Source organism: Girardinichthys multiradiatus, chromosome 22 (genome assembly GCF_021462225.1).
Source record: "Girardinichthys multiradiatus isolate DD_20200921_A chromosome 22, DD_fGirMul_XY1, whole genome shotgun sequence".
NCBI classification, from domain to species: domain Eukaryota; kingdom Metazoa; phylum Chordata; class Actinopteri; order Cyprinodontiformes; family Goodeidae; genus Girardinichthys; species Girardinichthys multiradiatus.
This window is the reverse complement of record NC_061814.1, coordinates 38,929,774-38,941,996: the sequence shown is the minus strand read 5'-3', so window position 1 is coordinate 38,941,996 and position 12,223 is coordinate 38,929,774. Positions and strand designations below refer to the sequence as shown.

Genomic DNA, 12,223 nt, shown 5'->3' with positions numbered 1-12,223 from the left:
TTTAGTTTTTTCCTAATTAAATTTCTCCCTTCAAATATGTTTATGTATTTTTTAAAGCTCCAGGAACCCCTTTGAGTCATAAGTGAGAAGACTGAAACGATTTCAGGAAAATTCAAAGCATTTTTTCAAGACAAACAAGGCAACCGGAAAGATCAACTTTCAAAATGAAAGTTGAAATCTGTCAAACGTCACTCATACTGTTTACTAATACCAGCAGAATATTTTGATGATTAAGTCTCTTGTGATGTCATCAACCTAAATACACATGAAGCAGAATTAGCAGTGTTGCATTTTTGTGAAATCCTGCAGTGGAAATTCATGCCTCACCCAGATGTCTTTTTAGAGTTCATGTGCATTTGTTAGTTGGAAAAATACACCACCAGCATACTTAGTTCCAGCTTTTGCAAAGAAAAAACTTACTTTAACATTTAATTCGTTATTAGAAATATATATATATATATAGGCTACATAACATTTTATTCTCTTAGGCCCGTGCTTTATTAGAGGTAGACTTACCCATTAGGTAGGCTCTTAAGATGCCAAGGGCACAACAGAACACCTTACATATATATCTCTCTATATATAGTTAGATATATATGTATATCCCAATCAGGCATAACATTATGGCCAATGACAGTTGAATTGAAGAACGCTTATTTGCTCTTCATCATGGCTTCTGTAAGTGAGTGGAATATATTAGGGAGCGAGTGGATATGTCCTCACAATTGATGTTTTAGAAACAGGGAAAGGTAGGCATAACGATCTGAGTGAGTGTGACAGGAGCCATGTTGTGATGGCTGGACAACTGGCCCAGAGCATCAACAAAACTGCGGTTCTTTTGCTGTGTTTCTGGTCTGCAGTGATCAGCAACAATCAAAGCAGTTTAAGGGAGGAACGTATGGGATCAGGGATGCACACAGGGAGCAAAGACTGGCCTTTGGTTTGGGTCATGTTCTGCTGAAAACCTTTGGGTCCTGCCATCCATGAGAATGCTACTCTGACACGTGCAACCTAACCTAAGTACTGTTGCAGACCGTGTACACCTTTTTCATGGAAAAGGCATTCCCTGATGGCTGTTGCTTCTTTCAGAAGGATCATGCCACACAACAAAAATGGTTCAACAAGTGTCAGGTATTAACTTGACCTGAAACTTCCCTACATCTCAGTCTAATAAAGCATCTGTGGGAAATGCTGTACAAGCTAGTCCTATCCATGGAGACTCACAACTTAAAGAACTTAAAGGATCTGCTGCTAACATCTTGGTGCCAGATTCCACACCTTGAAGGTTCTAGTGAACTCCGTGCCTCAACAGCCTAGGGCTGTTTTGGCAGGTGGTCATAATGTTATGCCTAATCACATCCTGTCCACGAACAACATTCAGGATATCTCAAACAACATTCTTTTTTTCTGGCAGTGACTTTAGGACTTGATGAAGAGCACCTTCTTCTCATCAGGAGGAAGGTCTATTGTGGTCAGAATTTACACAAGGAACAACTCATCTCTGATATTTAAAGCTCTATATTTTATTGGCTATATATTTAATATTAGATATCCCAAAAAACCTTCCTAGTCACCTATAATTTACTGATTTTAGACATCCAATATAGAAACCTTAATGGATATCGTGACATATATATTAAACATAATGTTAAATGGATTTCATATTGGTAATATGGTTCAGTTTAGATGTTCAAGATGAAAAACTTTGGAGATAACTTTATTATACAGTGTATGAATTTAGGCAATATGTCTGATATTAAATATCCACAACGGAAAACTTACTAGATATCTACATGCCTCTAATATACAGTGAAAAGAATACTATTATTATTGGTAATATGTTTCATACTAGATATATTTCCAGATATGATAAAAACTAGTGAAAAAGTCATAAAGGATATCCAGCACTCAAATTATCGACTGTTTAAAAGCGCTTTTATACGTTATAGAAAAGATTAAGGACCACAGATATGATTTCAGGTATTTACTGATGTAGGACATTATGAAGGTGAAACAAACAATCTATACTATAATATAAATATCTGAAATGTTACTTTCTAACGATTTCCTTTTGTTGGTATTAAATATCTACAATAGGAAGGAACACATTCTTGAGGACAGAACTTAAACCCCTTACATGAATTTAAATTTGTTTGAAAAAGAAAGTTGTCTGAGATTTATTAGTATCGTGGTTTGTTGGACAACAAAACAATCAAAAAACAAGCAGCTATTTTAACATCATTTAAATATTGAAATGCATCAGTAAATTTAGTTTGATCGTTTTTATGTTTAAAAAAATAGAAACTAAATCACAGGTAAATAGATAAGAATAATGATCCAGTTTGTACACATCCCATTCCCTATACAGGCACCTAATTCTGCTGTCATTGTATAATGTAACTGTAGGAGGCGCTGTTCGTTCTGTACATTCAAATAAAAAATATTTTGGTCATCTGATTTTGAAAACATTCACAAACAACAGCTTGTCTTTCTAATTCAATATTTTGTATTTAAAAATACAAATCAAATAACCACATGTTTTTGTTTTTTTCATTACCATAGTCTGATGAGAATGTATAATTAACAAAACACGCAGAAACCTTTAATTAAATATGCATCTCCATTTATATCAATCATTGAACATCATCTCTCTCATCTAGAAACATATAGCTAGAGATTGTGAAAAGACTGCAGTTGAATCTTTAAATATATGAGCAACAATAACTTACAAGAGGATAAGAGCAGAAAATAGGAGGGAAGTTGAGGGATAGTGTTTCAGGATCTTAACAGACTAATTAATCACCGCAAAAAGAATTCAGTCAACAATAAATATTATATTTCCGACGGTACGTGAATACAGCATTAGGGTAAGACGTATCAGTGAATCAGCGGCGGATCCGTCTCTTCCAATCAGATCACAGGATCACTCAGCGTTGCCCAATGAGGATGGAGCGCCTGCAGGTGGCTGTGATGTTATGAACCAGTCCTGCTTCCCTCCCAGCAGAGAGCGAGTCAATTTATGGAATGAAAAGGAGACTCTTTAATGGTTCCCATCAAAACCACTAAAAACATCATCGCACCGGCTGACTTTGGCGAGGATTCCTGTGGCGGACTGCGACCTAAACAAACACGGAGAGACACTTTCAGGGGGGGGTTTCATCAGGGTCTGAACTTCCCAGGAGAGAAGAAGTTTTCCCGACTCTTCCTCGATATACAGGATACTTTGGGAAAAGGCGACAGAAGCGCAACGCTTTTATTTCGTTAACCTCTTTTATTTCCACTGAAGCGAGTTCGGTGGTTCATGTTTACAAATGTTAGCGGTCGGGCAGATGGACGCTAACCGGCAGAGTGCGTTCGTTCTGGGCAGCACCCCGCTGGCGGCGCTGCACAACATGACCGAGATGAAGACGTCGCTGTTCCCGTACGCGCTGCAGCAGAGCCCGGCGGGCTTCAAGGCGCCCTCGCTGGCCAACCTCAGCTCGCAGATCTCCGGTGGGACCCCGCACGGAATAAGCGACATCCTGGGGAGACCCATCACCACCGCGGGGCAGCTACTGTCCGGCTTCCCGCGGATAAACGGCCTGGCGACCACAGCTGCCGGGATGTATTTCAGCCCTGCAGTGTCCCGGTACCCGAAGCCGCTGGCCGAGCTGCCCGGCAGGGCGCCCATCTTCTGGCCCGGTGTGATGCAGGGGGCCCCATGGAGGGACCCGCGGGTTCCTTGTCCAAGTAAGGATTTTTCTGTCGACGCGTTTTTTATTTTTATTTTTTATTTTGCGTGTTTACACATAGGTTATTGTTTAGTAAACCTGTAGAGCTATTACTATTTTTTTCCTTCGATCAAAATTATATATATATATATATATATATATATATAATTATATATAATTTTTTTTTAAAGAGCGGGTGTCCTTAGTGTCTTCGCAACATTAACTTCCTATCACCTTTTTTTTTGTGTGTGTGTGTTGAGTTATCGACAATTTTCTTGTCATGTCTAAAAGAGTTTAGCGTATATAAACATTTACTAAATAACCTAAAAATTGGATTTTAGCAGTTCAAATTTTCCTGCACTATCTAAATGGTCAGAACATTACAGGTTTTATTGCCATTTCACGCACAAAGCAGAACAAGTGCGTTAGATTTTTTTTTTTTTTTTTTTGCGTGCAAAACGCTTTCAATCATTGAAAAAGTCTTTTAAAAAGAACAGATATTTGCAAAAGCACTGCAGCATGCAATAAAAACCAAAAATAAAAATCACAATAGCCTGTTATAGCGTTGTTATGTATTAGTTGTAAAACAGAGAACATGTACATGAGTCTAAAGGTAGGCTGATATTTTCACTGCTAATGGAAATATAGTGGAGGTGATGTGAAATTTTAAATGATAATATTTTAAACTAAGCAAATCATTTTATATATTTATTCATCTATTTTTTTATTTCCTAGGGTGTCCATTGATTTTAGTTCCTCTGGTGCCCTGATTACTTTTTGTTGAGCCTTTCATTCTGTCTGAGCAGTTCTATAAAAAGGGATGCAGTTTAAATCACAAATAAAAACAACGCTCCTTAGAAAATACAAATATTTTTTCAATAGTATTTATATATATTTTTAAAATTCCATGCCAATCTCAAACACATGGCAAGACCTTTTTGGAAAATAGTTTTGTTGAAACAGCACAAATAAAAGAAGCATTCTTTAAACGTTTAATCTTTATTTTTGCTGCTTTGTTTCTCTTCTTATTTCTCCTCTCTAGCTCAAGGTAACATCATGGTGGACAAAGACGGCAAGAAGAAACACTCCAGGCCGACATTTTCCGGACAGCAGATTTTTGCTCTGGAAAAAACCTTCGAGCAGACCAAATATCTGGCTGGACCTGAGAGAGCCCGACTGGCCTACTCTTTAGGGATGACCGAAAGTCAAGTCAAGGTAAGGCCTGTCAGGCTGTTGAACACTGTGTTAATTTGCAGAATTATGTCTTTTTGATATATTTAGAGTCACTGTGGGAGATGAGTAAATTTTTGCTTCCTTGTTTTGATTTTCCCTGCTCTGTGACTTTCTTTGCCAACAGGTTTGGTTCCAGAACCGGAGGACCAAGTGGCGGAAGAGACACGCAGCAGAAATGGCCTCGGCCAAGAAGAAGCACGACTCTGAAACGGAAAAAATGAAGGAGAGCTCGGACAACGAGGATGACGATGAGTATAACAAGCCGCTGGACCCCAACTCTGACGACGAGAAAATCACGAGACTGTTGAAGAAGCACAAGGCCACCACCAACCTGGCGCTGATCAGCCCCTGCAGTAACAGTTCGGACACCTTGTGATACCGAAGGGGTCCGCCGGAGACCTGTCCCACTCAGTTCTCACATGATATAACAACATGCGTCTGACGGGAAGCGCATTTGTTTTGTTTTATTTTGCTCAGGCAGAGAAAATGCCAGAGGGGCTTCATCTAAACTGGACACACAGAGCTCCAGAACTCCTTGTCCGAGCTGAATTTCAAGAAAAAACTGAGACCAAGTTTCTTTCAGTGCAGAGGACAATAAAACTGAAGAAGAAATTTGCCTTTTTTCCAATGTAAAGTGGGACTTTTAACAGCGGCAGTAAATTTAAACACAATATTAAATCCGGATCAGTGCGAGTCACTCATTTATTAAACAACAATAACCATAAATTTTCAAGGTACTTCAAGATATTTGGTTTGCTCATAATGATTTTTTCTTTAGACATGGTTCCAGAGATACACCATTCAAGCTTTTCCTGGCTGATACCAATTGTTTTTCTTAGGAATATAACACATAAAAAAGAAAAATGTTCTGCTGCTTCTTTGAAAAAGTTTTCAATCCAACAGAAAACAGAAAGATCATCCCTATTTATGCATTAAATCTTTTTTCCCTAACTAGAAATGCACCAATCAGTAGGCCGGAGATTGGAATCAGCCAATTTTTCATTGAGCGGCTCTGATTGGTGATCAGCAAATACAAAAAAGTCTGCTGTTCATTAAATGCATCAAAACTAAGAATTCCTACTTTTTTCGGACTAAACACATCAACCAACAGCATGCACCTTTTCGAGTTTAATACACATCAGATAAAGGGCAGGGACAAAGGCTTTGCTACATAAATGAGGAAGTCTTTTTAAAAATAGAGAAAAATTGGCAATAACCAGGAAAAGCCTGATCAGTGCAACAATAACCTAAATTTCCAATTTAGTTCAGGATTTTCGTTCTTTTGCTCCTAATTATATTCAGATAATAAATTCTGGATTTATTTCCTGGTCCTTTTTTTGTTTTAAAGTAACTTGTTTTAGATCAGATTTAGTAGTTTTTTTACTTTAAGCCACAGTAACCATCTGTTGTGAGCTCTGACTTTTTTTTTCCCCCACACCGACTCCATGCTGATCCGGATCCCAGACGCATGTTCCCAGTGGCAGGTGTAAACGAGGCCTGTGAGGCTTCTAAAGTTCACTTTAACCAGGGTATATATATCTGCTGTGCTAAAAAAGCAAGATAATTATGTCTCTAAATGTAGGAGGGGGGTTCTGTTTGGCTTGAGTGAAGTGAGATTGTATATATTTTTTACTGGATAACTTATGTTGGTTCAAACTGCGCGCTTATTGTCTTTCTCCCACTTCCTCAGCTATATGACCAGCTGTTTAAGTTTTTAATCCCTGCAGAGCCATTTTCTCAACCTTTAATTGAACTCTTCACGCAAATAAGTGCAGTCAAAAATGAATGCTGTAAATAATCACCGTAAAAAGGAGGGGGAAAAAAAGCATTTTTCTTTAACATTTTCCTTTGTTTTCACTCAGAAGAGTTTGGGTTTTACCTCATCATGCAGTGGGGCAGAAAACTGCAGCATCTTTAATTAGGTTGATCTAAAAATAAAAGTATTATTGCTTCCAGGAAGAATATAGGAAGGAAAAAAAAAAAGACTTTGTATTATGAATAAATTATTTAACAAGCTTTTCTTGTTATGTTTCATTTTAATGTGCGGATGGGCTTCATATCACATAAAATTGAAAAAAAATATATTCTTAATGCAACAGTGCTGTTACATTAATAACATTATTTTTTCAATTTTCAATATATACATACATACAAAATGCATATTTTTGCATACATGAAAAAATTTGCAAATGTTAAAAATGTTGCTTCAAAGATTATTTCTATTAACTGTATTATAGAATTTGAGCAAGAAGACAACTGTTTTGATGGTTAAGAATTAATTGAATAAATGTGATGAGGCGCTGCTGGACAGAAGAGCTCCCCCTATGGACTGTCCATGCTACTGCAGCTGACCTACTCAAATCTGAGGCCTCCTCAGGCCAATCAGAGGTTATTCCTCATTACACTAAATGTTTTTAGATGTGAAAATCCACCTGCTATCTGCAGGAATATTTTCTTATGAGTATTTTTTTCCACAGATCAGACTAACATTTAAAAAAAATTCTGAGTAATTTTATGGAGCTTTAAATACAGGCTTATTGCGAAATATTTTTTATTTGAATTGTTTTATTTTCTTTCATCAATACTTGCCAATTCACAAATAATTCTAGATAACGAAATGACAGATTCTATAAAATGTAAAGTAAATAATGCGGAGACACTGAAATATTCAAACAGCTCCTAATTATCCTAAGCTTAAAACAGTATTTCCTTCTTAAGCAAAACCTGACAAAGGAAAATAGCATGTCATATAATAATGAGGCTCTTCTGAATAAATAAACATGATTAAAAAGGACAAAACACGTGTTGAGCTCTAATGGTTTTTATTGCTTAAGAACTGCATCACCTATAATAGAGGTCAGGCCTTCCAGAAGGGGCTAGAATAGAATCTCTGTCTTTTATAAGATGGAGTGAAGAACAAAAAAACAACTGTGGCTTATACTCCTACAGCATACTCAGAATGACCAGCAGGAACAAAAACAAACTTTTTGCCTAAGAACCAAAACAAAAAATGACATAACCTCCCCAGCAGGCACAAAAATATTTACACTTGCTGTGATTCATTTAGATGAAACAAATAAAGAAATCGCAATCGATCTGACGGCTTCAAACTGTCCGAAACCTGTAGTGTGGTGAATGAAATCAATAACATAAGAAAAGAAACAAACGCTGCCGCCTCCGGTCGCCCTCTTTAATGCTCTGCCTGAGGGCTCCACGCGTAACAAGAAGAAGCAAATCCTCCTGCTTTCTTCTTCAGGGTTTAGAGTCTTACATTTGAAAATCAACACTTTTACAGATGAAATTTCTCAACTCTTACACACTTCATGTCTGTGTATGATACTTGGCACCATAATGCAGTAACAAAAAAAACAAGACACAGAAGAAAACCGTTTACATTTTAAAGGGACACCCAAGCCTACCTAAAAATAAAATCACATTCAGAACCATAATATTATAGAAATAAGTTAGAGTAGGAATAATAATGACATAATGTGAGGGTGCTATATCAAACATTATCTTATATATAATATATATATATATATATATATATATATATATATATATATATTTACTCGCATGGTCTATGGCACTGCTTAAAACATTCTTGGATAGGCAATAAATCACTGAAGAGGTTTTCTGCCGCGCTCTTCCTAAACTTATCCGAAGGTCTAAGGTTCCCACTCGCTCTGCAGCACAGCTCGCTGCAGCACAGACATTTTGGTACGAATCATAAATTATCTCTTTAAAAAGTACAGCATATAAAATGAAAAAGTCCACTGATGTGTCAGGCAACAGAATGACAGGTATATAGTTTAATATAGTTTCAGAATAAACTAAGATCCGAAGTCCTACTTATTTCAACAGGGACCGTAAAGTTTGGTCAGAGAAGAGAACTGCACTAAAACCATTCAAGGCTCTATAATATACTGTCAAATGTACAAATAAACCTATCAATATAGATATACAACATTTTTTGCATTGCACTTTTTTCTTTTCTGTTTTTCCTTTTTAAAACACCTTACATATTGTCTGGAAAGTTGCTTTTATACATATAGGCATACTTAAAAATGGCCAGTAAAATGGTGTCTAAAAGCATGTAGTATGATTGATTTGGATTAGAGTTTTGGAAAGGAGGCTGCGGCATGAAAAAAAAAGGGTTGTTTATTCATCGCCTTGATTGTCTTTTTTTTTCTTCTTCTGGGGAATGGGGTTGCATGGCAACGGTGAGGTCAGCAATGTGCGTCTCTCGCCACGCAGCCGGGGTCCTCCTCGGGTCCTCGTCCGCATCTCGACAAGTGTTTTATAGAGAGAAAACGGCAGGGATGAGTCGTCCGGAAAACTCAGCGCTGCTGAAAATAAAAGAAGCTTGTCTGGGATCTTCAGTGTGTGCTTGTGCAAACTGTGTGTGCGTGTGTGTTTGTGCGTGTGTGTGTGTGTGTTTTTCCCGGTGTTTTCACAGAGGCTCTTCATGGAATATGTTCTACACCCCTTTGGCAAGAATTCCCTGTGGGAGGGGAAAGAAAAAGGAAACAACTTTTACACATTATTAATAAGAGGTATTAGAATTTTTAAAAATCACAATGCTTTGCAAAAGTATTCCTAACTCTAGAACTTTTTTACACATTTTGTCATGTTACAACCACAAACTTTACTTTATTTTATTGGGATTTTATACAACTGACCAATACAGAGTACAGCTGTGTCTCCACCGTCTTTGCATCTGTGAACGTCAGCAGACTCTCAAATGGATTTATGTCTGGACTTTGACTAAGACATTTTAACACTTGAATAAGCTTTGATCTAAACCAGCTTATTTTAGCTCTGGCTGTATGCTTGGGATCGTTGTCCTGCTGGAAAGTAACCCTCCGGTCTAGTCTCAAGTCTTTTGCAGCATCTAACAGATTCTCTTCCAGTACTGCCTTCTATTTAGCTTCATTCATCTTCACAAACCTCAAAACACCCATATTTGTGGCTGTAATGTGACAAAATGGGAAAGGGGTCCAAGTAGTACTTTTGCACTTTATCACCTACAGGACATTCTCCCAGGTTAGAATAAAAAATGTAGCTCCAGCTTGTAAGTAAGTATCTTAAAATGACTACAGCATTTTAAGTTCTCAGCAGTCAAGTAACATCTCTCCTCTGATGAAGTTTTATCTCTGGATAAAACTCTTCAGACAGGAATATCTGCAGTTACAAGCATTTTTGTGCAAAGTAATGAAAAGAAAAACAAGCAAATAAAAGCAAACAGTTGCAACAATGGGAAAAGTGCTAATAAAGAAAAAAAATGATATTTACCACGAAATCACTGCACCACACAACACTTGTGCTTATTTGCATTAGGTTTACCTGCCCCCGCTGGTAATCGGAAGGACAGGAAGACGGGCTGGCAGGGGGACAGAGACAAACCACAGTCAGGAAAGAGAAAGTGAACGATCAGTTGACGCTCTGTGGGAAGAGGACATGCTGCGCCCCTCTAACCTCTGAGCCCCTTTAACATGCAGGTTAAACTCACACAGCAGGGCTGTGCATTTCTGCACCTGAGTGTGAACTAGACTGGACATTTTTTAAACAGAGGCTGCTGAGATCTTAGCACTGATGTGTATTTTGGAGGCTGCTGCAGTTTTGATTAGAGTTTGGGGTCACTTTGCATGGTAACAGACCTAACGTCAGGCATCTCTGTGCATCTTTAATTTGACATGTGTCAACAAAAAAGAAATCCAGCAACAACCGGATTGCACGTGTGTACACAGCTTTGTTCAAATACCTGTTTTCATACAGTCTCAGCATTAACACGTTTTCAATCAGACTTAGTTCGGCCTTTGGACAGGCCTTTACAAATGTTAACTATCCTCTCGTGGAGTGGTTCTTTTGTTGATTTAGATATATGTTTGGACGTTTAAAAAATAAAATCCTTCGTCATCTCCAAATTCAACACCCTCGACAAAAACTGCAGTGCCATCCAAGGAACAGTAATCCCTCAGTATGATGGTGTCGAGTGTCATGTTTACACCGACAGAGACAGAGAGAGCGCGATTTATGGGTGCAGTTTTTAAATCCACTGCAGCTGAAAATAAAAAAAATATTTTCTCAGTTAGGTAGAAATGTGTTGGAACGACTTCCATTTCTTGTCGGTTTGAACAATTTTTAAAGAAAGATGTAGTCACAATAACACAAAGTGAAAGATGTGGGCAGAGCCCTTGGTGTTACCTTGTGGTCCCCCATGCAGACATTCGGCCCAATGTTATCATACACTATAGACTTCTCCTCATTTTCTGGCTGTAGAAACACAAAATCAAAATGTATTAGAAGAAATAGCTGTGCAGCTTTCGATTCCAGCAGAACCACACATACACAAACATACTTGTTTCACACTTGGTTTTCAACTATGTACAGGCCTGTGTCATTTTTTGGCATGTTCATCGATGAGCAGTAAATACGGATACCAATACTTCATCGTCCATGCATATTAAGTTTTGACTTTGGTTTTTACCCAGCAATACCACACAAAAAACACATAACCTGTGGCCATCGGACATATTTCACAAAAAGGAGAAACGTCGTCAAATATCCATCTCAATAAAGGTGAATCTTAATAGATTAGAACGTCATCGAAAGCTAAATCTTTCATCAATAACTCAAAAGGTTATACATATATATTGTGGAGATTCATTATATATTCGAAGTATTTTTCAGAATATTGCATAAGACCAATAAAAGATTAGTTCTAATAAAGAAATGTTTTGTTATGGCCCCACAATCAAGGGGAAGACAGCTAAATCCCAAAATGTCTTTGTTAAAGAAGCTGGCTCCATCCAAGCATGCTACTGGAAAGTTGAGTGGAAGGAAAAAGTGTGGTAAAAAAAAAAAAACGTGCACGAGTACCAGGGATAACCACAGCCTTGAGATGATTGTGAAACCAAAGCCTATTCAGTAGATAGGGGGATTCCTAAGGTGTGGACTCGCAGCTGGATTCAGTACTTTGACAGGCACCACAAACAGACGTACCCTGGACATGAGTTACAACTGTTCCAAAAACATGTTAAAACATTGAGGTTTAAATGTACGTATAAAAGATACGTAGCATAACCTTCAACATAACCTTTGGTTTTAGAAATATATTTTATGTTTGGGTTAAAAACACACCCACATTTGAACTCAGTACTTCATATGAAAGTTATATAGAAAAGGTTAAATCAGTTTAGAGGCAACATTCATTTGGAGCTATGTGTTATATAAAATATCACATGAAGGAATGTGTAATTCTAAAACAAATCACAAGA

General features: G+C 37.6%; 2 protein-coding genes across 3 annotated transcripts in view; one reads left to right on the top strand and one right to left on the bottom strand.

Annotated features, from left to right (window-relative positions):
* Nucleotides 1-2,984: 2,984 nt before the first annotated feature.
* Nucleotides 2,985-6,959, top strand: nkx6.2 (NK6 homeobox 2). Its single transcript, XM_047351132.1, has 3 exons — nt 2,985-3,729; nt 4,753-4,925; nt 5,068-6,959. The coding sequence occupies exons 1-3, from the start codon at nt 3,312-3,314 to the stop codon at nt 5,317-5,319; spliced, it is 843 nt and encodes a 280-aa protein (XP_047207088.1). The 5' UTR covers nt 2,985-3,311; the 3' UTR covers nt 5,320-6,959.
* A 789-nt stretch (nt 6,960-7,748) lies between these two features.
* LOC124858855 (inositol polyphosphate-5-phosphatase A-like) overlaps nt 7,749-12,223 on the bottom strand; it is a 188,744-nt gene continuing 184,269 nt past the window's right edge. Inside the window, exons 14-16 of one of the 2 annotated variants that reach the window (XM_047351131.1) lie at nt 11,151-11,219; nt 10,290-10,326; nt 7,749-9,447 (exon numbers count right to left, since the gene is read on the bottom strand). In XM_047351131.1, coding sequence (XP_047207087.1) covers nt 9,410-9,447; nt 10,290-10,326; nt 11,151-11,219 — 144 coding nt within the window. In that variant the 3' untranslated portion in view covers nt 7,749-9,409. Of the gene's footprint in view, nt 9,448-10,238; nt 10,327-11,150; nt 11,220-12,223 lie in introns of both variants that reach the window. The other variant, XM_047351130.1, reaches the window with a different exon arrangement.